General features: G+C 46.6%; 3 protein-coding genes across 6 annotated transcripts in view; 1 reads left to right on the top strand and 2 right to left on the bottom strand.

Annotated features, from left to right (window-relative positions):
• LOC118589861 (SAP30 binding protein) overlaps positions 1 to 2269 on the bottom strand; it is a 33973-nt gene extending 31704 nt beyond the window's left edge. The window contains exons 1-2 of the mRNA XM_036197509.1: positions 2135 to 2269; positions 334 to 443 (exon numbers count right to left, since the gene is read on the bottom strand). Of these exons, the coding sequence (XP_036053402.1) occupies positions 334 to 443; positions 2135 to 2240 (216 nt within the window). The 5' untranslated portion in view covers positions 2241 to 2269. The remainder of the gene's footprint in view (positions 1 to 333; positions 444 to 2134) is intronic.
• Positions 2270 to 2423: 154 nt separating this feature from the next.
• Positions 2424 to 23253, top strand: part of Recql5 (RecQ like helicase 5) — a 40124-nt gene continuing 19294 nt past the window's right edge. For all 4 annotated transcript variants that reach the window (XM_036196703.1, XM_036196701.1, XM_036196702.1 and 1 more), the window contains exons 1-7: positions 2424 to 3140; positions 4945 to 5066; positions 7418 to 7936; positions 8521 to 8626; positions 9451 to 9562; positions 11553 to 11715; positions 16526 to 16605. In XM_036196703.1, the coding sequence (XP_036052596.1) occupies positions 3011 to 3140; positions 4945 to 5066; positions 7418 to 7936; positions 8521 to 8626; positions 9451 to 9562; positions 11553 to 11715; positions 16526 to 16605 (1232 nt within the window). In that variant the 5' untranslated portion in view covers positions 2424 to 3010. The remainder of the gene's footprint in view (positions 3141 to 4944; positions 5067 to 7417; positions 7937 to 8520; positions 8627 to 9450; positions 9563 to 11552; positions 11716 to 16525; positions 16606 to 23253) is intronic.
• Positions 19998 to 22385, bottom strand: Smim6 (small integral membrane protein 6). The gene is made up of 2 exons (XM_036198099.1): positions 22372 to 22385; positions 19998 to 20175 (listed from the first exon to the last, which is right to left on the bottom strand). Exons 1-2 carry the CDS (start codon positions 22383 to 22385, stop codon positions 19998 to 20000), a joined length of 192 nt encoding a protein of 63 aa, XP_036053992.1.

The following is a 23253-nucleotide window of genomic DNA, read 5'->3' as shown; positions in this document are numbered from 1 at the left end:
TTTGGAGCCAGAGTGGGCTGCATGAGACCCTGTCTCAAACAAAACAAAACACACACCCCCATCCCAAATTTCAACTCAAAAGTTACTACAATATGGTTCAGATGAAAAACCAACTTAATTTTCAAAGAGAACTACTATTACTCAACCAATTCAACTTTTTCTTTTTGTGGTGCTGGGGATCAAGCTCTTGACATGCTTAGACAAAGCACTCTCCCATGAGCTACATTCCCCAACTGGTACCAACTGATTTCAAACAACAGAGAAAAAGGGATAGAGTTAACTACGGAATGGAATACTGTTTTAAACAGCTCTGGATCTGGAAGATTTACCCACCGACTGCTTGCTGTTCTCATCCTCCTCTTCTTCATAACCATCTTCATCACCCCCTAGGCGAGAAAAGTCATCTTCTCCATAGGCATCAGATACCAAGCCGCCTTTCTCTTCTGAAAAAGAGGGAGAGAATGATGATGGGGGAGGGGATGCAAACATGTTTCTGAAAATTGAATAGCCAAGATTATTTCTGAAGATAAAAAGGGAACCTAAGTCTCAGGCAAGTGACTACAGGCCCAGATTAGATTCTGCACTTAGAAAGACCAAATTATGAACAGGGCAGTTGAGGCCATGAGTGGTGGTGCACACTTTTAATCCCAGCACTGGAGAGGCAGACAAAGGAGGATCTCTGAGTTGGAGGACAGCCTGGTCTACAGAGTGAGTTCCAGGACAGAGAAACCCTGTCTCAAAACAAACAAGAATAGGGGTTTTGGGAGATAGCTCAGCAGCTATGAGCGCATAATGTACACGGTGTGGTGGCCCATGCCTTTAACCTTAGCCCTTGAAAGGCAGAGGCAGGTGGATCTTTGTGAGTGTGACAGAGTTTAACAGGCAGCTCACAACTGTCTGTAACTCCAGTTTCTGAAGAGCTGATATGTCCCTCCGCCATACATATGTATGTATATGGGGAAAGAAAATCAAACATTAGATTTGGGTTCTAACTTTTTAATAGAGGCTGGGAATGTAACTAAGCAGTGGAGAGTTTGCTAAGATGTGTAAGGCCCTGGGTTTGACTCCCAGCAGTGATGGGAAAGAGTAATCTATGTGCTGTCAGTCTGTTAGGCTAGTTGAAGCCTTCTCCTCTTTGAAGCAGTCCAGCGGGTTGCTTAAACTTGTTTTGACATACACAGCTCTATCTTGTGTCATATGCAACCTCAAAAATGCACTCTATGCACAAGACTTTCTTCCTCATTGTTTTACCCCTACATTCCGGATAAAGGAGAGCTAAAACTCAGCTATGTCTCTATTCCTTCAAGAATTCTGTTCCTGGGCTGGAGAGATGGCTCAGAGGTTAAGAGCATTGACTGTTCTCCCAGAGGACCCATCTATAATGAAATCTGAAATCTGATGCCCTCTTCTGGCAAGCATACAGACAGGACACTGTATACATAACAAATAAAAAAAATCCCAGTACTCAGGAGGCAGAGGCAGGCAGTTTTTCTGGAGTTCGAGGCCAGCCTGTTCTACAGAGCGAGTTTCAGGACAGCCAGGGTGGTTACACAGAGAAACCCTGTCTCAAACAACAACAACAACAACAAAAGAATTCTGTTCCCATTGTGATTTCTAGTCTGAGGGCAAAAGGATTACTGATAGGCTTTGAAAACTCAAAGTATCAGAACCAACCAGGAGCCTTAAAAGGCTTAGGAATGTCCAGCACATTCTATCCTAGAGCTGCAGAATTACACACTTTGGAGACATGTACTTTTAAACGCTCTAAGACGAATCATTTAGAGCCTATTCCTAAATAAAAGTTACCAATTTAACGAAACACAAGTTTTATTATCCTCCAGGTACACTTTATTACTCTCTCTCCCATCAAACAACGCGAGTAGGACTAGACAGTGATGCGGCACCCCTTGGTCCATCCTCAGGCCAGCACGATGCCTGGCAGAGGTTCGCAGAGAGGGAGATCATTCGTACCAGAGATTCTAATATTCTGTCTGCCCTAGTACGTCGACTGTGCTTTGGGGTTCCAGGATCCGATACCAGGAGCACAATGAGTGTCTTCCTCTCAAACCCCGCTAGAGAAGCAGCATTTTTAACCGTAACAGACTCCGATCCCCCTTTCCAGCTCAAGCCTCACCAGCCGCGCCGCCCACAGCGTCGACTCCAGCTTCGCCATCAGATTCAGGCTCTGAATCTTCCGCGTAAACCGCAAGAGACGACAAAACGTTCTTCTTCCCCGCCATCTTATTCCCACAGGGCCGTGTGGCTCACGCCTATGACTCACAAGCCGATTTCTGTACGGAAAAACCAACTTCCGGGTCCCAGGAGACGCCGCGCCGGAATGAAAACCAATCAAAACAGCCATGTCTGGTATACCCCGCCCCCTAGGCCCGACGCTTGTAAACGTCATTAGCTCGGGACGGAAGTAAGGTTTTGCAGCTTTTACTTCATTGACTTCTGGAGCGAGTTGGCTTCTGAGTTTGAATTAGCGTGTAATGTTCATTGAAAAGCAGCAGAACCTGCCGAAAAGAGCCTGGGCTCTGGTATTTTCGGGGAGCAGTCGACTGGTGAAGGGCAAAAGCTGTTGACTTGGGAGCTCAGAGGAAGAAGAAGGAAGGGTGGGGGGCGGTCTCCTCGAGGGGAAGAATGGTCGCTATGGCTTTGCTTCTAGAACAAGGACCTTAGGAAAAGGATTCCAAGTTCTCCTGGCGGTTTTGAAGACGTTTGTGGGCTTATGTTGTGGTCCAGTTTCTAGGTCTGTTCTACTGGCCTGGGATAGTTCAGTGTTTTTGTTTTGTTTTCATTAAGGGCGAAGCAATGTTAATCCCCCAGGAATATATTGCGTGAAGCAATTCAACCTTCAGTTTTATTGCATGAGAATGGTATGTTTAAGTGTAGCATAGGTTATAATGACAGGAGGAACATCGGCTATATTTTAAAGTGGAACGGAGCATTTTCGTGACAACTTTTGACCACCTTTGCGTTAACCTTTTGGCTGCTGCTTTTTGCCAAGATGAGCGCCCACCCTTTCTCCACTCCCTTCGACCGGGAGCGGCGAGTCCGGAGCACCCTGAAGAAAGTCTTTGGATTTGATTCTTTTAAAACACCTTTACAAGAGAGTGCGACCATGGCTGTAGTGAAAGGTAACATCCTGAATTGCAGACTTCTGGGTGTACCGTAGTAGCACTGTAACAAACACTACACCCTCTCTTGACTCTTCTTCCCACCTCCTCACTCTTGATTCGTTACTGTTTTGGAAATCTTTCACAACCAAAGATAGGGGATGTTTATTGCTGATAGGTTTCTATTTATTTATGTATTTATTTATTCACAGTCTTTGTAGCCCTGGCTGGCCAGTAACTCCCTGTGTACAGTTTTTGAGCCAATCCTTTTGCCTCTGGATTACTAAGTACTAGAATTACAGGTGGGCCATCGTGACTGACTACAGACTTGGGGTTTTAATGGCAGAACCACCCACACTTGTGTGTTTTTTTTTTTGTTTTGTTTTTTTGTTTTTTTGTTTGTTTGTTTGTTTGTTTCCTTCCATAGCCGGACCTACAGATTGTCTTTGAAGTCTGTTCCTAGACGCCCGTTCTTGTTTGTCTGTAGATAGTAGCAAGGGTGGCAGTAATGCCTAATCTTGTCCACCTAGGTAATCCTCTCACTGGAGGTTGAGTAGCTTGAGTTCCAGATTGAGGCAAGAACAATAACACTGTAAGCTGGAGATGGGGGTAGGACTGTGGTTGTCCTGGTAGGAGCTTATCAATGCTATGGTGTTTTTGTCTTTTGTTTTTTTCAAGACAGGGTTTCTTTGTAGCTTTGGAGCATGTCCTGGATTAGTTCTGTAGACCAGGCTGTCCTCGAACTCACAGAAATCCACCTGGCCTTACCTCCCGAGTGCTGGGATTAAAGGTGTGTGCCACCACCACCCGGCTCAATTTAGATTGTAATTAGCCAAATTTATTAAAACTGCTAACAGGGCCACAGTCTCTAACCGAAATCAGAGACGCGCCACCTAGAGGTGGGTGAAGGAAGGGCTGTTAAAGGCAAAATCCACAGGCACTGTTATGCTCTGCCAAGATTAGATGGTCAAGGTGACCTCAACATAGTCCTTGAATGTCTGCATAAACAAGCTAGAGAAGCCAAATCAGCAGTTAGTCATCCTAACAAGCAGATGGTCACAGCTTACATTTCTGGGTGGGAGTCAAGGAGTCAGGGTTGCTGGGAACTCACCTTCTAGGAACTTAACAGCTGTTAGTACCAAGATGGACGCCTAGCACAAAATGGAGTTCTTTAGCCATCACAGTACTATTGTTAGAAGCAGTTTGTCTGAATGTCTAGGTCTCCCAAGGGCCTTGCCCCTTTTATAGAAAGGGCAGGGAAGGGAATAAATGTTATACTGAGACAGTCCCACGTGCAGACACTCAGCAAAGTGCTTTTCCTACGTTTTCATTTGATTTACAACCACCAGGGCCAGGCTTTGCTGTCCAGGCCTGTAACCCAGCATTTGGGAAGCAGAGTTAAGAGGATCATGCAAATTCCAAGCCACCTCAGACCACACAACAGGTTCCACACCAGCCTTGGTTACATAGTGAACACTCCTTTTTTATTTTAATATTTTGATTGGTTATTTGGGAATTTCACAAAATGTACCCAATCACCCTTACTTCCAAGCCCTCCAAGGTCTGTCCCCCACCTTTATAGTCTCCCCACAAAAATAAAAAAGAAAAAGGAAAAAAAGAAAAGTTCAGTTTGTGTTGTTCAAATAGTTACTGGAGCATTGTCAAACTCTGAGTGACCAGCCCCTTAAAGAAAAATGAGTCCTTCCCCACCTCATCCCCACCAGTAGCCATCTATTGGCGAATACACTTCTTAAAAAATAAAATAAAATAACAGTCTTCATGTAAAAGCAGGCAGGGTGTATTGAAATGTTCTTTTATCTTGCAGGTGACAAGGATGTTTTTGTGTGCATGCCCACAGGGGCAGGGAAGTCTCTTTGTTACCAGCTCCCTGCCCTGCTGGCCAAAGGGATCACCATCGTCATCTCTCCTCTCATCGCTTTGATTCAGGTGAGTCTTGGGGGAATGGACAGGAAAGCCCAGAAAGAGTGTGAGGAAAGGGATGTTTTGCTTGTTGGTTGTGATCACTTTTTGGTTCAGTTTTCAGATAAGCATGCACTCCATGTTGAATATATTCCCTTCCCTGACTCCCCTGCCTCAGATAAGCATGCACTCCATGTTGAATATATTCCCTTCCCTGACTCCCCACCCTTTTCTTGCCCTCCTTCTTGTTCTCTGTGTCCCCCCACCTAATTTTACTTTTATGTCATATGTGTTTTTTAAAAACATTTTTGCTGCATTATATTTATCTTTTGTTGGGTGTCTTCCTTCCCCCATATGGATACAGGAGATGAAACTCATGCTGTCATGATTAGCAGCAAATGCCATTACACGTAGCTCCATCTTGCTGGCATTTGTTTTGTTTTTTTAAGCCTAGTCTATCTTTGAACTTCCGTTCCTGCCACCTTACCTCATGAGTGCTAGAATTATGTGTGTGTGCCACCAGACACACCTTGAAGAGAAGGGATTTTATAGCTAGAAATTTCCTTTCTTAGGCCAGAGAGTTGGCTCAGTGGTTAAGAGCGCTTTTTCTTGTAAAGGACCAGGGTTCAATTCCCAGCACCCACATGGATGCTCACCACCTCCTCAGGGACCAGGCACTCATGTGGTACACAGACATACATTCAGGCAAAAGACACACACAATTAAAGAAATTTCACTCCTTTATTTGGTCTTTGCCTCTTTTCTCTGATTTGCTTAGGTAACTATACTTAGTTTCTCTCTTGCCCAAATGTAGGGTTCTCCACTAGTGCGTACATTGTGGTGAGCCACAACATTTGATTTTGTTGTTGTCGTCATTGTTTTGTTGTTTTTCTTTTTTCGAGACAGGGTATTGTTGTGCAGCTCTGGCTGACCTTGAGTTCATATGTAGGCTGGCCTTGAACTCAGATCCTCCTGCCTGTGTCCCCTTAGTGCTGGGATTAAAGGAGCGTGCTACTAATTCTGGCTTGAGGTTCCTTCCTCCTATTTTTCATTGTCCAAAAAAGTATTCAACCATACCTATGCATGCACACATTCCCTCTCCTGTGTATACTCATAACAGGAAAGAAGATACATATGGATAGATCAATAAATTGATGTGGGGACCTGGAGAGATGGCTCAGAGGTTAAGAGCATCGCCTGCTCTTCCACAGGACCTGGGTTCAATGCCCAGCAACAAATGGCAGTTCACAATTGTCTGCAACTCCAGTCCCAGGGATCCAGCACCCTTACCCATACATACATGTAGGCAAAACACCAATGCACACAAAATAAAAATAAGTAAATTATTATTTTTTAATTGATATAGGGGAGTTCTGTTGTTTATTTTATTTTGGCACAGATACAGGGATGTACAACAGAAAAAAAATGAAGAGAAACCGAAACTTTTGTTAGTATCTGCCCTGCAGATGTTCTGATTCTATTTAGTGCCTGCAGGTGGGCTGGAAGCATTGAGGAAGCACAGCCATGGGTTAAGAGCCATCTACCACATAGGTAGAGAAATGGAAAGCAGAAGTAATACTTAATGGATGTTTGCTACATCAAGGCTCTGTGCCAAGAGCTTTGTGTGCATCCATTTCACTCACTCTTTTCTTTTTTCCTTCTTTATTTTCAAGACAGGGTTTCTCTGTGTAGTCCTGGCTGTCTTAAACTCACTATGTAGACCAGGCTGGCCTCAAATTCAAAAAACTGCCAGCCTCTGCCTCCTGAATTTAAAGGCATGTGGCACCACACCTGGCCTCATTCTTTCTTGCTCTGTAGACCAGGCTGGCCTTGAACTCACAGAGATCCACCTGGCTCTACCTCCCGAGCGCTGGGATTAAAGGTGTGCGCCACCACCGCCCGGCTCTTTTTTTTTTTTTTTAATCTTTTGAGTCAGGGTCTCCTATAGCCTAGGCTGACCTCAAACTTAACATATAGGTGAGGCTAGCCTCAGACTCCTGATCCTCTTGCTTCTACGTTTGAGATTACAGGCACATGCCACCAAGTCACCTTTGAGGAGCAGCTTCATTTGAACTCTGATCACAGTCCTGTTGTGTAGTTACTGTGGTGGGAGTGAGGGGTACATATGGTGAAGGGGATGAACTGAGTATCAGAGGGTATATGACAGTTAAGTGAGCCAGCAGTAGATCCAGGTTTTCCTGGATCTCCAGGACTCCAAAGCCTGTCCTCCCATCCATTTGTCTATCTACTCTTCTGAGAGAAGAGAGGACATCAGAGTGTAGAGGAGGCTGCTCCGTGTTCCGTGGTTGAGATTCTCTTATGCTTATTGCCTGGTCCTGAGGGCTAATGATGCTCTACTGTGTATTTCCTCTTCTCAGGACCAGGTAGACCACCTGCAGGCCTTGAAGGTACAAGTTAGTTCCCTGAACTCAAAGCTGTCAGTACAGGAGAGGAAGGAGCTGCTGTCTGACCTGGAGCGAGACAAACCTCGGACCAAACTTTTGTACATCACTCCGGAGATGGCAGCTTCAGCCTCCTTCCAGCCCACCCTGAACTCCCTCATGTCCCGAAACCTGCTCTCCTACTTGGTGGTGGATGAAGCTCATTGTGTTTCCCAGTGGGGACATGACTTCCGTCCTGACTATTTGCGTCTGGGTGCACTACGTTCCCGCCTGGCACATGCCCCTTGTGTGGCTCTGACTGCTACAGCCACCTCACAAGTTCAGGAGGATGTGCTTACTGCCCTGCACTTGAAGCAGCCAGTGGCCTCTTTCAAGACTCCCTGCTTCCGGGCCAATCTCTTCTATGATGTGCAGTTCAAGGAGCTCATTTCCGACCTCTATGGGAATCTGAGGGACTTCTGCCTTAAGGCTCTGGGACAGAAGGCTGATAAAGGGGTGAGGTGGTGCTGTTTGTCTTCTGTTTTCAAAGCCCTTTGTTTTTCTAGTTATCTTAGCTAGGCTCCTTAAAACCTGTGTACAAAGAGAGTTTTCCCCTTTTTTAACTTAGCATTTACCCTCCTCACTGGGATTCTCTGGTCCCAGATCCTACCATGGGAGGCAGGTGAACAGTCAGTCCTTGTATGTTTGGTAGGCCTACACGGGGTTTTCAGAGAGAAAGCCAGGGGGTTAGAAAGGCCAGATTTTGGATTTTTGCTTTGGTCCCTCTTTTTATTTATTTATTTATTTTATTTATTTTTGATGTTGGATCTCACTATGTAGCCTTTGATATCTTGGGTCACCTAATGTTGATCAGATTGGCTTTGAACTCAGAGGTTTGCCAGATCCTTATTGCTGGGATCAAAGGCATGAACCACCTTGCTTTTTTTAAGGCGATGATCCCTGTCAGCTAGCTGTTCAGCCTAAGAGAAGACGGGGACATTGGTGAGAGAAGTGTGGGGCTTTAAAGCAGGCTGTGCTCTCGAGTGGTTTGTTTGTCCTGACCTTCCCTGACTCTTACCTTCCTACCTCTTCCTGTTCAGGTGTTATCTGGCTGTGGCATTGTCTACTGCAGGACTAGAGAGGCTTGTGAACAGCTGGCCATAGAGCTAAGCAACAGGGGTGTGAACGCCAAGGCTTACCATGCAGGTGAGAGGTGCCGGGCCTCTTGGTCCTCTTTACTACTCTTCTTGGTGAGGATGCTTCTTAGCATACCACCTGTTCCTTGTGGGTCCTGACTAGCAGGGTAGTCTGTTACCTATTTCTTGTTACTCATGTGGAGCTAAAGTGATTCACTTCAGTCCACTAAAAGGAGTCTAGAATGTTGTGACTTCAGAATTCTTTCTTCTGTCCTGTGCCTACCCAGCAGCAGACAAGGAGCTTTTGTTTTTATGTGTATGGGTGTTTACCTGCAAGCTTGTCTCTGTACCACTTACATGCCTAGTGCCCACAGAAACCAGAGGGTGACATTGGATCCCTTGGAATTGGAATTATAGATGGTTGTGAGCTGCCATGTGGGTGCGGGGAATCGAACCCTGGTCCTCTAGAAGGACAGCTGGCTCTTAACTGTTGAGCCATCTCTCCAACCTGAGGTGATAGTTTTAAGTTCTTGGTTCTCCTGTTTACTAAATATTCTGTACTGCTCTTGGGTTATTTATTTTTGGTGTTGTGAAGCAGGGTCTCACTGTGTATCTCTGTCTGTCCTGGAACTCACCATGGAGACCAGGCTTTGAACTCAGAGCTCCCCCTGTCTCTGCTTCCCAAGTACTGGGGTTAAAGGTGTGTACCACCGTGCCTGGCTGGCTAGTTCAGGTTCTATGAGGTTCAGTGCCTGGCCCGTGGTCATATGGATAAGAAGTGATGGATTCAGGGTGTAGGTTAAGTGTGCAGGACAGTATCAAAAACTCCCCACACCCTGAAGATAAAACCGAAAGAAGTGTGAGTTTTCCTTGACACTTTCCCCTCCTTTCCAGGGCTGAAGGCTTCTGATAGAACACAGGTACAGAATGAGTGGATGGAGGAAAAGGTCCCTGTAATTGTTGCAACAATCAGTTTTGGGATGGGAGTGGACAAAGCTAATGTCCGGTAAGTTCTGGTTCTTGTCTTATGTTCCCAGTTGGGGCTTGGCTTATAGTAGATTGCCTAGTGCTATATACAAAGTCCCAAGTCCATATACTTGTCTAGTGCCACTGAGGAGAGGCCACCAGGGGAATCCCTAGTATACAGCCCGAATGCTGACAGTTTCTGGGTGGCATGGTTCTCCAACCCAGGGAACTTGGCAGTATGTCATCAGGTTGTCCAATAACAATCTGGTTCACATCCATCTTTCAGGTAGAACTTTAGGGGGGCTGGAGCAAGTAACTATTTCAGCCTTTTCTCTGTGGGAGTCAAAGGTGAAGATCTTATTACTTACATCCTTGCTACTGTTCACTGACAGTCTAGCAGAGCTAGGTTCATCCTAGCCTCAAGTCTCACTCACTCTGGCAGCTCTGGGAAAGGTTTTACTTCTCACCATGGTCCCACTTTGGAAAAACTTACAGATTACTGAAGTCCTTTGTCCTGACACCAACCGTAATGTCATGTATATTTGCAGAGTACTTCTATGTTTATGCCGTTAAGTCTGTGTCACTGGGTGGGAATTAGTCACTGTACTACCTGGAATTGTACATTTGAGAAAACAGCCCTGGTCCGCTGTGGCTTGTTAGAAGCCAACATGGAGGTCAGACACCCTTAGGCTCCAGTCCTAGCTGTTCTTCCTTCACTGAGTGTTCTCATACAGTTGCCTCTCCCGTCTCCTTTATCATCTCTAGAGTAGGCCAGCTCACATGACGGTGACTAACAAATGCAATAGATGTAGTAACTGATGCTCAGTAGACGTTTAATAAGTACCCCCTCCCTCTTCAAAGAGGGTATAAAATCAGGTCATGCAACTCATAAATAACAAGTTTTTTTTGGACTTACTTACTTTTAGTGTGTGTGTGTGCACAGTACCCACAAAGGCCAGAAATGTATGTCAAATCTGGAGCTGGAGTTATAGGTTGTTGTGAGCCACTCAACATGGGTGCTAATAATTAAACCTGGGGTCCTCTACAAGAGGGAACTAACACACAAGAGACAGATCACAGAGTATGTCAGAGTTGGATGGCAGTACAATTCTTAACTGCTGAGCTATCCTCTAGCTTCTGATCTTTATTTATTGAGACAGGGTCTAACTGTGTAGTCCTAGCTAGCCTGGAACTCTCTATATAGACCAGACCAGGCTGGCTTCAAACTCTCAGGTGTACCTGCCTTTGCCTCCTGGGTGCTCTGGTTAAAGGTATGCACCAACATGCTCAGCCTATTCTGTTTTTGTTTGTTTGTTTGTTTTTGTTTTTTCAAGACAGGGTTTCCCTGTGTTGCCCTGGCTGTCCTGGAACTTGCTCTGTAGACTAGGCTAGCCTTCAACTTGGATATCCACTTGCCTCTGCCTCCCACGTGCTGGGATTAAAGGCGTGCGTCAGCATTGCCTAGTTTGTCCAGCCTGTTCTTCAGTCTGGTATTTATTCTGGCCTCTGGCTTTAAGGGTTTTGTTTAGTTTTTTTGTTTTTATTTTATGTGTATAGGTATTTTACCTGCATGTGTGTGCACCACTGGTGTGCCTGGTGCCTGCAGCGGTCACAAGAAGGTATTGGATCCCCTGTACCTGAAGTTAGAGAAGGTTGTGAGCTGCCACATGGGTGCTGGGATTCACTCCCTAGTCTCTGGAAGAGCAGCCAGTGCTCATGACCATTGAGCCATCCCTTGAGTCCTGGTGGTTGAGTCTGGGGTGTTTTTTTTTTTTTTGCCGTGCTTATTAGAATTTCTCCCATAATTCATGCTGTGGTCTCTAGGTGGGGCTGCTCTATGGCAGAGAGGCTGTTGATATCAGAGCCACTGGTGTCTCACCCATCCAACTCTGACATACTCTGTGATCTGTCTCTTGTGTGTTAGTTCCCTGTACCTGGGCACCAGGGAGTAAACTGTTCTCCAGACAGGATCACCCTCCATGGAGCACTCAGCTCTACCATCATATATTGTGTCTTTTTGTATCATACAGGTTTGTTGCCCATTGGAATATTGCCAAGTCCATGGCTGGCTACTACCAGGAGTCTGGCCGTGCTGGCAGGGATGGAAAACCATCTTGGTGCCGTCTCTATTACTCTAGGAATGACAGAGACCAAGTCAGCTTCCTCATCAGAAAGGAAATAGCCAAACTCCAGGTAAGTCCTGGGCAGTAGACACCCTATCTGAACCCACCACTCCATTTCCTATAGCTCATACTGAGCCCAGAGAGAGCTTCTGTAAACTAGAGGGAGGGTCTTGGCCTAGAAAGCATACTCAAGGGGAAATGGTATGTAGGGTGAGCAGGCTGCTGATGACAAGCTGGGCTAGACTTCTCTTTGTCAACATTTAGCTTACCTGAATACCATCTTGTACATGTAAACAAAATCATTCTTGCCTTGTTTTTAGTGAGCTTTGTTACATAAGTATTTCCCCGTGTTCTCTGTTTTTTCTTTAGCCACTTAATTTTTTTAGTGGTTATCCAATTATGTATAGATACATTGCAGGTCACCAGGAAAAGGAGAGACTTGAATAGTCGGTGCTGGGAAAAAAGATAAAATTAGGTCCCTACATGATATGTGTATGAATTTCAGATAGGTTGATACTTCAGAAAACTGCAAAATTAAGGGTAAATAGTTTCTGTTCTTGAGAGAAGAAAGATCATCTCGATTATTTGTTTGTTTGATTTTCAAGACAGGGTTCCTGTGTAATGCCCTTGGCTGTCCTGCAACACACTCTGTAGACCAGGCTGGCCTCGAACTCAAGACATCTGCCTGCCTCTGCCTCCTGAGTGCTGGGGTTTAAGGCACTCAGATTTAAGGCTGGGATTGTGGCGATTTTTTTTTTTTTTTTTTTTAATTCACATGCTTGGGTGTGGTGGGAACACCACTGCACACATGTGGAAGTCAGAGGACAACTTACAGGAGTCAGTTCTCTCCCTCCACCACTTAGGTGCTGGGATCAATCTCAGTTTAGCAGCTTTGATAGCAGTCAGATCACATTTATCTGCTAAGCCATCTTGTCAGTCCATAATTCAAGATTTTTAAAAGCTGGGCATGATGGTGAACTTCTGTAATTCTGAGCTCAAGAGGCAGAGAGCTTCCAGTTAAGGCCAACCAAGGTCAGAGTGTGCTCCAGTTCCAGGTCTACCTAGGCGTCATAGCAGAGCCTTGTCTCATACCCAAGGGCTGGGGCAGCTCAGTGATTGCGCTCATAATGCACATTATGAGGCCAGGTTCAGTTCCCAGCACTACAGTAAACAAACAAGCAGATAAACCAGCAAATCAAGCCTGATACCATGGTGTGTACTCACACTCTGGCAGCTGAGAAGAGAAGAAAGATGGTACTAAGATGATACTTGTACACAGCAGGGAGGCTGGGCTGGGGCGGGGGCAGGTCCCCCGCCAGACTAGTCAATAAACAAGAGTGATAGAGGAGGCTATCCAACACTGGCCTCTGCCAGAGTATATGATACATGTGTACGAAAATGTCACCAACTTGTCATTTTTTTCTAATGAATAGATGGTAATTTTTAAAAAAGAAAAGAAAGGGGCCTGGAGAGTTGGCTTGATCGTTAGGAGTCCTGGCTGCTCTTGCAGAGGACTTGAGTTCTTACCTCAGCACCCATGTCAGGCAGCTCAGAACTACCTGTAACTTCACCTTCAGAGGATCAACCTCTTCTTTTGGTCTCCATAGGCACCTATCCATACTCACTCACATGCGTGCACACACACAAATAAATAAATGTTGCAAAATGAACACAATTATTTCTGATCCCCACCCAAGTGACAGTAAAGGAATAAAAAAATAAACTTACAAAGGTAAGAACAGGAGAGCGGCAAGTAGACATGTAATGGTGTAGTGACAGTCCTAGCACTCAGGAGGCCGAGACAAGGAGATTGCTCTAATTTTTAGGATAGCCTGTGATACATAGTGAGTTCAAGGCTAGTCTAGAAGATAGAATGAAACTATATCTCAAAAAAAAAAGCAAAAACAGAAAAAGAAAAGGCAAATGTCTGCCTGGAAACCCCAATACCCAAGACTTCATTAAAAAACAAAATCTGGGGTGAGAGGCTTCAGTGACTTCATTAAAAAACCAAACCTGGGGCCGGGTGGTGGGGGCGCACACCTTTAATCCCAGCTCTCGGGAGGCAGAGGCAGGTGGATCTCTGTGAGTTCCAGGCCAGCCTGGTCTACAGAGCGAGATCCAGGAAAGGCACAAAGCTACACAGAGAAACCCTGTCTCTAAAAACAAAAAACAAACAAACAAAAACCTGGGATGAGATGGCTCAGTGACTTCAGTCCCAAGGAACTCGGCGCCCTCTTCTGGTCTCCTTGAGCACTTCATGCACATAGTTCACAGGAATAAATGAGGGTAAAACATCCACAGTCATTAAAAACAAAAGCAGCATTCATACTTATGGACAAATAGATCTTTTAAAATGTACACAAAAATACATAAAAAAAAAAAAAAACCTGGGGCTGAAGAGATGGCTCAGTAGTTAAGGGCACTTGTTGCTCTTGCAGAAGACCCAGGTCCAAAATCCAGCACACTCTTATGGCACTCACAACCATCTATAAGTCCACCTCCAGGGAATCCGATGCCCTTCCTGGCCTCCAGGAGTACTAGGAGTGCGTGTGCTGCACGCACATACACACAGGCAAACACTGGTATACATAAGAAAAGTTAAGCAAGGAAACAAGCGTCTGTGCTGGGGAGAAGGCTCTAAGGGCAGAGTGCCCGCCATGCTGATGTGAGAAAAGCCAGAAGGAGAGATGGGCACTGGCCTGGAGCAAAAGCATAGATCCGCTGGGAGCAGAAGGCTCAGGAGGTTTTCAGAAATCAAATTGACCCAGCTCTTGGGCCCTGTGGAAATGAATTCTTTGTTATGTCAGACCATTTGGGGGTGAATTAGTGACACACTGAAATCTAAAGAAGCCAGGGCAAGGAGAAACAGCTGTTTTCAGAGGAAACAATGCTGAACAAAAAGGAAATGTGATCATGGCACATATCAAATTGTAATTGTGGGGTTCAGCTTGGAACTATGTTGACATAGTTATGTGAGGAAAAGACCGCTATCATAAGAAATTGCAATTTGGGGCTAGCAGTATAGCTCTGTGGTAGAACTCTTGCCTAACATGCATGGGTGAAGGCCAAGTTAATCCCTGGCACTGCACATAAATACATACAGTATTACTAAGGTTTGAACCAGGTTCTCATACATGCTAGGCAAGTACTGTGTGCTAGATCCCTAGCTAACATTCTTTTAAAAAAAAAACGTTAACAAGCCGATCAGTAGTGGTGCACGCCTTCAACCCCAGTACTCAGGAGGTAGAGCAGGTGGAGCTCTGTGAGTTCACGGCCAGCCTGGTCTACAGAGTGAGATCCAAGATAGCCAAGACTACACAGAGAAACCCTGTCTCGAAAAAACCAAAGCAAACAAAACAACATCAACAAATATGGGACTGGAGAGATGGCTCAGTAGTTTAGGAGTCCTGGCTGCTCTTGCTGAAGACACTGGTTTGATTCCCAGCACCCACGTGGCAGCTCACAACAACTTGTAACTCTAGTTCCAGGGGAACTGATGGTCTTCTGGCCTCAGTGGGCACCAGGCACACAAGTGGTGCCCGACATACATGCAGGCAAAACATTCACACATTAGGTGAAAAATAAAGCTTTAAACTTTTACTGGTCAATGTCTGTGTTTTGCCTGCATGAGTGAGGGAGTGGGTGGTGCTTTTGGAGGCCAGAAGAGGCATCAGATCCTTTGGAACTAGAGTTTCAGATGGTTGTGAGACATGATGTGGGTGTTGGGAACTGGACTTGGGGTCTTCTACAAGAGCAGCAAGTACTTTTAACTGCTGAGCTGTCTCTCTGACCCCTAACACTTTTTTTAGACTGGCATACAGAGTATTGAGTTTCATTATTACCTCTTCACACATGCAGTCCTGACTTTGCTTATTTTATGCTCTTGGTGCCCTTTAAATATTTAAATGTTATTTGATGTCCATGAGTGTTTACTTGTGTGTGTGCACATGCACCACATGTGTGCTTGGTGCCCAAGGAGGCCAGAAGAACTGGGGTTCCAGATAGTTCTGAGCCACCATGTGGGTGCTGGGGATTGAACCTGGCTGGGGTGCAAGGACTTTCTTGACCACTTTCTTAACCACTGAACCGTCCATCATTGCAGCCCCTCTAAGGTGAGACTGTTTTCCCTGCATTTCATTTGTTCTGTGTGAGCACCTGGTACTGAGTACATATGGAGGTCAGAGAACAGCTTGTGGGAATCGGTTCTTTCCTTTCACCATGGGGGGCCGAGTTCAGATCATCAGCTTAGTACAGGTGCCTATCTAGCAAGCTAGCTCACTGACCCTAAATTGACCTTTTTTTTGGGGGGGGGCAGGGTTTCTCTGTGTAACAGCTCTGGCTGTCCTGGAACTGGCTTTGTAGACGAGGTTGGCCTCACGGAGATCTGCCTCCTGGGTGCTGGGATTAAAGGCTTGTGCCACCACCGCCCAGCGATTTTTTTTTTTTTTTTTAAAGGAAACTTTTGGTAATGATCTAAAAAGGGCTAATAATACACAATGTTATCTGCCTGGGGCTGGCAGTTTAAGTTCTATGTTCTGGTCTGTACATTAGCGTATATACACATATATATGTAAGGACTTAAAACTTGTATTCACTGTTTAGAACTTGGATAGAATCATAGTTTCCCAAATGTCAGTCCGGGGCTCTTTGCATGAGAATCACTTTTTTTGGGAGGGAGGTCATCTTTTTTGAAATGGCAGCTCTCAATAACTCCCATCCCAGAAAGTCCAACTCAGTAGTGGAGATGCTGTAGTGGAGACCTGGGGGTCCAGGGGCACTGCTTGGTGAGTGGCTTCCTTGCTGTCCTTTCATGTCCTCTCCCTCAGTTCTTACTGTGAAGCACCTGGAGGACAGACTCAATGGTCCTTTTCTCTCCACAGGAAAAGCGAGGGAGCAAAGCGCCTGATAAAGCCGCCCTGCTGGCCTTTGATGCCCTGGTGACCTTCTGTGAAGAACTGGGGTGAGTGGAGCTAGGAATACGATGCAGCTCAGTGGTAGAGCATTTGTGTGGCAGGTGCAGGACCTGTGGTTAATCCCTGCATTGCCTCCCTGCTCCTCAGAGGGAAAACGACCAGTGACTTATGTTGGGTGTGGACCTGTCAGATCACCTCCTCTCCCAGCAGCCGTTACTTTACCAGCTAGTACAAGCTAGCTCTTGGGCCACCAAGGTTCCTGGGCTTGCAGAGCTCCTATTTCAAGCAGTGTGGAAGTCAGGGCCCTTCCTTTTTACTTCTGGAGGCCACTGAAACTCTCTCATGTGTGAGGATCTGTTCCACATTGGGGTAGTTGTCCACTCCTCTGCCTACTTCCTGGATGGTTGGCTGACTCAGTGAGCAATTCACTCCAGAGTAATATGGCCGGCTCTTGCCACTGAGCTGGCTCCCACTGTGTGAGAGTCACCCATGCTGATTTGTTTGCTTCTGAGATGGGATCTCGTGTAACCTAGGCTGGCCACCAGCTTGCCATGTCAGAGGCTGGCCTTTGACTCCTGGTTAGCCTGACTGCCTCCACCTTCCAGGTGTTCTGATTATAGGCATGAGTCGCCACACCTGATGAGTTGGTCTCACTCATACACAGAGCCCCGACAGAAGCTTCGGGCCCCACTCATATCTGGTGGGAGTGGCGGGGAGTGTCACATGCTTTGGATAAATCAGCTCTTCTGACAACACTAGCCTGCTTATGTGGAGCCTACTGTCTACATCTGTGGCCATGGGGCTATGGGCCAGCCATAGAAAGAGACAAGTTGTGACTGGGCATGTAGTCAGTAGAATCCTATGTGAAGGATGCCCAAGAAGGAGTCAGTCTATGTGGAAAAACACATTTATTCATCTACGTGGAAAACAGAGATCTGATGAACAGAAATGATTGCCTCAGAATTAGAGATGAATAAGCCAAGCCCAGACAGGTCGTGGTCACAAAACTCATGATAGAAGCTACTAAACTTGGGCTCCTTGATTATCACAGTGGATATGCTCATCTCATACATGTGTCATGGAGTCTTTGGCGGGTAGAGGGGGCGTGTGTTTTTGTGTGTTAAGGATTGAACCCTGTACCATTGAGCTGCACTCCTACCTCTTGCCCCAAATACTGTCATCCTGAAGCAGAGTGCTGCTGACTCAGTACACAGTACTAATGTCTACAAGATGTGTTTAGGCTCTCCTGAAAGTGGGAGGGGGTGCGCTTATTTGGGTCCAACATTTGGATTTACCTCCCCTCCCCCACTGATGAGTTGGTGACACAGACTGAAGTATTTCCTTCTGGATCTGGATATGGCGTCTCTAATTTGGCCTCTGGCAGGATCACATGTGAAAAAATGGTGGGTTGCTGTGTCCCCTCACCCTTAGATAAGGCCATACCACCAGAGCCCTTTCCTGCCGCTGGTACATGACTGTGCTAAATTCAGCTGCCTCAGGCTCTGTGAGCCGAGCTCTTTATGGTAAGGAATGAAAGGACCAATGTTCGTGCTGGTTGTCTGCGGCTGCAGCGCTGTAACCTACCAGGCAGGGGACAGGTCTACAGGGGCCTCTGCGGTTTCTCAGTGCTTTGACAGGAGTGTACATCTGTGGGGCCAAGAGGTCCAGGGGAGGCATTGCTGTGCTCCCCCTGCCCACCTTCTCAGTATTCAGCCTCACACCTCCTATCTTGTTGGCTTCAGGTGAGGTTCTGGATCTCAGGATTCCCAGGTCTCAGGTGGAGTAAACCTTGTTATCATAGCTCTTTTGGCCACTGCTCTTTATGAAAGAGAACGTCTATTGTGTGAACAGTATCTGGCACGAAGGAAGAAAGCCCCTTTCAACAGATGGTTGTTCCTTTTCTAAGAATAAATAGTTCTGGTTAGAGGTTGAAGTTGAGGTCACTGTTCCCACCAGCATCTCTTAAGGTAGGCACCTGGCAGGGAGGGATAAGACCCAGAGGGTGGGTTCAGCTGCGTGGGTACATTTCTAGAAGCTGTTGTAGGGTTGCGGTGTGTAGGGTGGGATATGGGCAGTGGCCTGGGATCACCAAAACAAGTAGTCAGGTCCATTCCTCATGTGGCCAGCGTGGGACCACTAGTGGTTTTGATCTTGTCTCCGCCATGTAGCCATTTTCTCAGAGCTTCGACCTGAAGAAGCACGAGCCATTAACCTTTAACTTGGTGGCCTTTAACCTTGTAGGCATCAGGCTTAAAATAGCAGGCTGGGTGTTGTGGGTGGAGAGGAGCTTTCCCTTTGGCCTGGGTAGGATTGTCTTGTGGAGTCTCTGGATTAAGGAGCTCGGCCGCTCAGCATCATCCAGTGCATCTCCATCTGTGTGTTTATTTGCTCTTTCGTTCTGTCAAGCACACTGAGTGTGGGCCTTGTCTCATTGGGAAAACTTATATATTTAAAAATATATAATTGCTTATGAATGGGCTTTGAAGAACAAGTACATGGTGGGTTTTGTTTTTCTTTTTTAAAATTTTGTGTATGAGTGTTTTACCTGCATGTATGTCTGTGCACCACATGTGTGCCTGGTGCCCACAGAGGCCAGAAGAGGGCATCGATTTCCCTGGAACTAGAGTTACAAATAGTTGTGAGTCACCACATGGGTGCTGGGGATCAAACCTGTGTCCTATGTAAGAGCTGGTGGTGCTCTTGACTGCTGAGCCACCTCCCTAGCCCTGTACAATGTTGTTCTTAGAGTAACAGATTTCCCCATCCCAGTCTCTGGGGTCAGAGTAGGGGAGAATTTGAGAAAGACAGATTTAGGCTGAGATCTGAAGGACAAGGAAGCACACCGCAGGCCATGAGTGTGATGTGGTATCCCAGTCAGGAGGGATGTATGCAGAAGCCTTGAGGAGGAGAGACAGAGCAGCTTAGGAACCGGTTACCCTGTGAACCCTGTGAACCTAGGGGTTCTTGTCAAGCAGTTCCTGGGAGCCTACAGGGCAGACCCTGAGGACTTGCAGGCCTTCCTGTGGATTGCAGAGAGCCTGGCTCTGAGAACCCTACTGCATAGAAAAAAGCTCACGTTGGAGGATTTGGAAAGGATTTTACTTCATCTGACGTTTTGTCTCCTTCTCTGTCGAGGACTTGCGGACTTGCTGCCTGGGCAGAGGCCTTAGGAAAGAAAGCCTTGTTAGCAAGGCTGCTCTCACTCAGGCAGAGCAGAGGCCCTCTCCACATGCTGTTAGCGGGGCAGCTGGGCTCAGGGTGGGAGAGCCGGAAATGGTAGCAGGCCAGCCTTCCCTCTCTATTGGACCAGCCCCTAAGCCAGATCCAGGGTTCCCGGAGATTCTTCCTTGAGCCAGAGGGACTGTGGAGCTCCTGCAGGTCTGGTGTGTGCAGGTCAGCCCGGCTTTCCCTGCTGCCCTCTAGGCTCCAGGAAGTCAGGTCAGTCCTCTCTGCACAGAGTCTTTTCCACAAATCCAAACACAATGGCAAATACGATGAAGAACAGGAATGTGGAGGTGAATAAGCCAACCACTATCAGGCCCCCCACATCCCAGGGATTGTTCCAAAAGTCATCATTCTGGATGGTCTTTAGCGTTACCATTTGGCCCCTCGTAAATCTGGAAAAGAGGAGACAAGAGGCCCTGAGTACAGAGAGCTCTGAAGGCCTTGTTGTGGCTGCATTCCTGCTGAGCTATACCTGGCCTGGTTCCAGAAAGTAGCACCTAGCCCTAACCCATCCTTTGTTTAACAGATACCTTTTGTTTCTCTTCTTGCCCTATGTGAATCTTGTCTGAGAGTCTCCCAAGATCAAAGGCCTATGCAAACTTGGTCCAGGAAACCTGGAAACTGTGGTACCTGAGAAATGGAGGAATCTGCACTTGGCATTGTATTGTTGGAAGCTCCTTTCAGGTTGTTTTGAGCATATGGAAATTAACTGGTTAACTGGACCCTCCTGCAGCCATGAAAGGCTCGATTTTTTCCATGGATCTGAGTGAACCCACACACCCGTGCCCGACACCTTGTCTAAAGCATTGGTCTCCAAGGCACCTCCCTGGGCCTCTGTGCAGTTGCATTGAACATCTGGATACATCTGGCTAGCCAACACTAAAGGCTTTCCTATTGGAAGCTGCTAGGGGCTGCCTCCAGTCTCTGGTTCATTGCTGAACAGCTCTGGTGTGAGCCAAATGTCTCTCCAGCCCCTGAGGCCTTCCTAGATAGAGCCAAAAATGTACCCTGTAGATCTCCCTCTATTTTTATTGTCCCAATTGTCAGATGCGTAGGGGGCATTTGAAAGACTCATGAGCAGCCCAGCTGGGAATGATGGTGCACTTAAGTCTCAGCTCCTCAGAAGGCTGAATTCCTGCTTGAGCCCAGGAATTCCAGGCCAGCAGAGAACAGCAAAATCCTGTCTCCAAAAAAAAACAAAAGGGGGGAAAAAAACAAACCAAAAAAACCCAAAAGATAGGTAGTATTGGAGAGATGTCTGCTCAACAGTTAAGAGCACTGGCTACTCTTGCAGAGGACCCAAATTCAGTTCCCAGCACCCATGTGGCAGCTCACAATCATCCATAATGCCAGTTCCTGGGCACCTGACACAATTTTTAGCTTCTGAGAATACCAGGAATGCAGGTGTGGACATACATACACATAGGAAGAACACACACACACACACACACACACACACACACACACACACACAGTCTTTTTAAAAAGGGGTGGTGGTGGAGGATAAGAATAGAGTGGTCGAGGCAGTGCCCTGGGAGACAGCTGGAAGCAGGACGCCTGGCCATACTGGTGTCAGCAGGCTGCAGCCAGTTGAAAGGAATATAGGGAAAAAGGAAGACGTCATTACCTGGTTCTTCTAATAGTTTGTGTCCTATGAGGGCAAAGCCAAGTCAGGATTGTCCTTCAGGCCTCACACTTTGGGGTTCGTGGGTGGAAGAGGCTGCCGGTGTGACCACAGCTGTTCAGCAACTCAAAGAAATGACTGTGGCAGCCCAGAGCATTGCCAGATAGCTCTGACTACACCTTTGCCGCTGCCACCAGAGCAAACAAAGGTGGGCTAGACTGGTTGCCTAGCAACTGCCACTCCCTCCCTCATTCCCTTCAGCAGTGTTCTGCCCTTTTGTGATGGCGCTGTAGAGACGCTCAGGATGCATTGTAAATTGTCCTTGAGAGAAGTCAGACTTGGGGTAGGGTGAGAGAAGAGACGGTCTGTGCCCCAGGCCACCTGTCCACCTCGCCTATGTGCAGCTGGATCTTAGTTCTTGTCTATGTGACCTCTTGGAGCTTACTTGGCAAGGCATTCCTTCCCATAGTTTGGGTGAATGATTAACTGCAGCTCTGGCAGGAGCCTCCTGGAACAAGTTCCTGGGTGGGAGTGCTTATCACCATTGGAGCTTTTCTCTCTCGTGCCTGCCTCAGGCATGGCCTCAGCTGTTTCATGTGTCTGGTTCCTACGCCTTGGTTAGACAGCTGAGAGGAGGGACTTAGTCGTACATGCCTTGCTTGACACTTGATGGCCACTGTTGAGTCCTTTAAAAGCTTAGACGTGTAGGCTTTGCATCCCATCATAAGGTAAGAGAGATGGACCTTTCCCTCCAGTGAGGCTCATGTTGTAGCCCACAGGTCATCACTGCTGTTGAGAGTTTTGAGAAATGCCCACTTATATCAGTTTCTGGAATGCCAAGGTATCTGTTGTTCTCATCCTCTCTGGACATCTCTTCAGGTACAGCCTGGAGCGGCTGGCAGGTGATGAGCAAGTTCAGGAAAGCGTTCCTGACTGTCGTGGGATGGATTGACCCATGGCTCACCTGTTGCTTTCCATTTCCTTGTGTAAAACTTGCTGACTTCCTGCCTTGCCAAGTGCACAGCCAGCAGGCTGGTCTCTGGCACACCCTGGTACTTTTGTGACTTATCAGTTAAACCAGGTTCTTATCAAGAGTCAATTGTTTGTTTCCAAGCTGGCTTATGGTAGTTGTGCTTGTTTCTATGATTACAAAATCGAATGTGACATCGTCTAAACAAATGAAGCCATAATGATAGTCATAACTCCAGTTTTACAGATAGACAGCAGACAGAGAGTTCAACAACCTACTCACGGCTGTGAAGTTGGAGTTCGGAGCCAGCTGTACAGTCTGAGCTCTCAGGCCCTAGACCTTAGAATAGACCATGCTATTGTCTCTATTAATACCCATGTGGCCACTTTGATATCATTCCATAGTCCCATCAAAAGAAGCACAAACATAACTAAACTTTGGGCATATTTTGTAAAACTCATAACATTAATTTATTTTTAATCTTGTATATGTCCATGCATATGTATATACCATGGAGTGTGTGTGGAGGTTAGTGGACAACTTGTGGAAATAGGTTCTCTAACTTGTGGGTTCCAGGTCACTGAATTCAGATCCTCAGGTTTGGTGGCAAGTGCCTTTACCCACTAAACCATCTTGCTGTCCCCTCTGTAGTGACATTTTACACTCAGGTTCTTCAGGTGTGTTCAAATCTTGCTCTGATGAAACCAAAACTACAAGGTAAGCTGGAGCTGAGCTAGTCCACAGCCCTTCCTCGGAGACCGGCCCACCCAGAGGCCGCTCCCACCTCAGGTCATGTAGGCTAGAGAGAATCAGATGCTCGGAACACGCTGCTCTTTCAAGAGACCTTGGTTCAGTGCCCAGCACTCACATCAGGTG

Source organism: Onychomys torridus, chromosome 8 (genome assembly GCF_903995425.1).
Source record: "Onychomys torridus chromosome 8, mOncTor1.1, whole genome shotgun sequence".
NCBI classification, from domain to species: Eukaryota; Metazoa; Chordata; class Mammalia; order Rodentia; family Cricetidae; genus Onychomys; species Onychomys torridus.
The sequence above is the reverse complement of the archived record's forward strand: the minus strand, read 5'-3'. Positions and strand labels throughout refer to the sequence as shown.